This window comes from Arachis duranensis, chromosome 5 (genome assembly GCF_000817695.3).
Source record: "Arachis duranensis cultivar V14167 chromosome 5, aradu.V14167.gnm2.J7QH, whole genome shotgun sequence".
NCBI classification, from domain to species: Eukaryota; Viridiplantae; Streptophyta; class Magnoliopsida; order Fabales; family Fabaceae; genus Arachis; species Arachis duranensis.
The window spans coordinates 89,035,423-89,039,125 of NC_029776.3; the positions used below are offsets into that span (position 1 = coordinate 89,035,423).

The window sequence follows — 3,703 nt, forward strand, 5'->3', positions numbered from 1 at the left end:
TTAATCTAATTAAATAGTTCCCACACACATATATATAATATTGTTCACCAAAGCAGCATGAAGCTGTCTTCTTTTAAATCAACATAAATTTCATTGTTGCTTAAACAAAAGAGTTTAATTAATATAGATTATACTTTTGAAAAAATATAGAGAATCAACTTTTAATTAGTGAATATTAGTCAATTTCAGAATTTAAATTTATAATTTAAAATTTAAGATTAAATATTTATGATTTAGAATTTAGAATTTAAGATAAATAAAATAATTTTTTAAAATTAGCTAGTATAAGTTAAGAAAAAGTTAGTTATCTAGTATTGGTCTCATGTTATCATCATCTTATTAATGCAATAATATATAATTGAATATGAATAAAACATTTTCACATATATATTGCTTAATTAAGAGAACAAAATCCGATTTTAATCCATGAGTGACCTAATTCAATTTCTATTATAGGAAGAAAAGAGTAACAAACTTGTTAAGCAAATCCTCACAAACAAGAATTAAAAAATTACCATTAAAATAAATAAAAAAAAAAACAAACAAGAGATTAAGGTTTACCTGCTATGCTAATTAACCTAACTATATACTTTCCAACAAAATCTACATGAAACTATTGATGAAATCAAAAGATTGAAATATGAAACCAAACTATATCTGAATCTGTACTAAAAAAACTATACATCTAATGTCTTTTGATTATTCTTATGATGAGACCTTGTTTCTCTATTCACAAACCATTGAACTGTTCTTCTTGCAATTGGAAACCAAAGCTGCCTCATCCTTTCTTCTTTCATGTTATTGTTCTCATCAATCAAAGAAGAAGAATCCTTATTAAATGCTCTGTTTTGTTGTTTCATCATCATTCCTATTTCACCAAATCTTGAAACTCCTATGATTTCTGACATTGACCTTTTCTCACTATGTTCATTCATCAAATGCTTTATAGAAGTAGAAGAAGAAGAAGAAGAAGGAGCCTTATCTGAATTTGAGTTATTAATCTTGTTTATTGCACCAATTTTGCTCTCAAATGAAATCTTCCTTTCCATCTCTTCCTTGAGGTTCAAGATTCCTTGATCATTTGCATTCTGGTTGTCGAACCGGCAACTCGAAACCTCGTTAAGCATCTCGGAGTTCAAGAACATTATGTCTGAAGAGCTAACATTGCTCCACCGATTCTTAAACACAACATCGGAGACAGTAATCCGGTGTTTGTGTTTATGGTACTCCTTGTTTTCGCAATCGGTTCTGTTCTGTATAGGCAACTCTTCTTCCTTAACATCCTTCGAAAATAATCTCCGGAGACTAATACTTCCAATACTAAATCTTGTTGAGCCGCGTCGCTCTGCTTCTCCTCCTTCTTCTTCCTCCTCTCTTTGGACGAAGAGCTCCATGTTGGAGTCTTCGTCCGCGGCCGAATTATTGATAACAAGCCTCCTTAAGCTGTTTGAATAGGCGAAAATCGACTCGTCGGCCGGATTCACCTTGTGCCTGCAAAGAGGGCAGCTTGCGTGTTTCTCAAGCCAGTGATCAATGCAATCAATGTGAAAAGCATGCTTACATTTTGGCAAGAGCCTAAGGATTTCGACATCTTCGAATTTCGATAAGCAAACAGAACACTCCAAGCCTTCCTTTGATCCTTTTAGGGATGAGAATCTGAAGAAGGGTAATGACTCAATAACATTCTTATCAATTCCTGAGAATCTTCTAGACCTTGATAACAACTGGTTTTCTTGATTCTCTGTTTGGAGAAGAGGGACAAGTGCTCCTCTTTGGCAAAATTTGGCAAAAACAAGAAGAACAAATGTTAGTGAAAACATTAGGCCAAGGATTCCTATCACAACAACAAGGCTTGGTTGGAAATTGGACACAGCATCTCCTGATGATGAAGAAGAAGGATTTATTGCTCTAACATGCTGGATTAACATTGAAATTAGAACTAATAATAAGAGGGTAATAATAGAACCATGTTTATTATTATCATTATTATTAATATTCTTCATGGTTCTATCTATGCTTCAAGCATTCTTTCAACACATACAAGTGATGATGATTGGAATGATGGGCGAAAAAAGTTTACAGATTTATAAATGGGATTTGTTTGTGATGTTGGTAGTGGTGTACATGGACATTATTATATTAGGGTTAAGGATTTAATAATGAGAGAGTATTATATTACTCAAGTTTCCAATGTATTAAATAAGCTTGAAATTTTTTCTCTTCCAACATCTTTAATGTGTACCTTAAATTATAATTTGTAAATGTTTTGTGGGAGAAATTTTCTCTGTTTTTATTTTTTTTTAATTTTATTGAATAAAATATAAATTTAATTTTTATGCGATGTGAGTGTATAAAAGTTTAATGTGTTGTAATATAAAAAAAAAAACTAATTTTTAAATTCACTATTTAAAAGTTATTTAAATACATAAATTTAATTAGATGATGGTATAAAATTTTTTACATTATTACAATATCAAAACTAAACTCATAAAACATTTGATAAAATTTAATTAAAAGATTTTATGAAATATTTTTTATATTTTTGACTTGAAATAATTATATACGAATTTTGAGGTAGTGATTTAAAACTCTATTATTACATTACTGGCAAGGGGTTATCAAAAACCTTATTATATATTTATATGGTTGTGTCCCTAGTAGCAACCCTTTTCTTGTGTCAGTTTTCTTGGTTTCTTCTTAGGCTACGTTTTGCGTCTCAATTTGATTCTTCAATTTAAAAATAACAAGATATGAATAGTGATCACAAGGTGGGGTTGGCATACAATTTTATATAAATCTCTTGTTTTGACTTGGCAGGCGTGTCCTTCAATTAAGAATTTATTATCACATATGACATTGCCCAATTTGTCTTAGTTTAATTTAATTTAATTAATCCTTAGCTTGCTCCTTTTTTTGTTAATAAGATATGCAAAGATTTAATAGTCCTTTAACCATGAGTTTGGACTTTGAAATGAAGCCTCATTTAGTTTTTATTGTATTCATAAGTCTAACATAGGTAGTTTCCATATATTTTCAGTAACTAATTAAGGACTAATTAAATTCTTCTAATAGCTGAGTATGTATCAGTGATTTCATATGACATTAGAAAAATTTTACTCAAATAAATAAAAAAAAAAGTCAAAGTTAGTTTTTATATCACATCCTTGAAAGTTGAAAGTCATAGAATTGGGTTAAGTTTAAGTTGGCAGCTTACCAACACAAACCATCAAAGACAAAAAGGTATAATTATGGTTAAATATAAGGATTAATTTTTCATTAATTTGTAAACATTTTGATAAATTTGTAAGCACTTTGATAAGAATTAAGAAAGACAGCTCACTTAAAATTTTAGAACTTTTATACTCAAAGTGAAGATTAAACTATTGACACTTAATTAAAGTAACGAAAATAATCAGGAGTTCTAATTCATTTTTCTAATTATCTTCTTAACTTCTAAATAAAAAACGTTTTAAATTTTTATTATTTTTTATGTTTTTAAAAAGTAACATATAATTTTTACTCTTTTAAATATTAGAAGGATAATTAGGAGGATTAATTAAAACTTCTAATCATTAATCTTAAAATAAATAAATAATTTTTTGTCTATTTAACCACAGCCGCCATGGGTGATATCTGATAATGTGGACATATTACTATTAATGCACCTAAAATGTCAAACAATTTCCAACGTGTTGTGATTCAA

General features: G+C 28.9%; 1 protein-coding gene across 1 annotated transcript; it reads right to left on the reverse strand.

The window, feature by feature from the left end:
- Positions 1 to 535: 535 nt before the first annotated feature.
- Positions 536 to 2,051, reverse strand: LOC107490297 (E3 ubiquitin-protein ligase ATL42). Its single transcript, XM_016111059.3, has one exon. The coding sequence runs from the start codon at positions 2,001 to 2,003 to the stop codon at positions 678 to 680; it is 1,326 nt and encodes a 441-aa protein (XP_015966545.1). The 5' UTR covers positions 2,004 to 2,051; the 3' UTR covers positions 536 to 677.
- Positions 2,052 to 3,703: the final 1,652 nt, after the last annotated feature.

Coding starts and splice junctions, on each gene's coding strand:
- LOC107490297 (XM_016111059.3), bottom strand. CDS start 2,003: ATGAAGAATATTAATAATAATGATAATAATAAACATGGTTCTATTATT.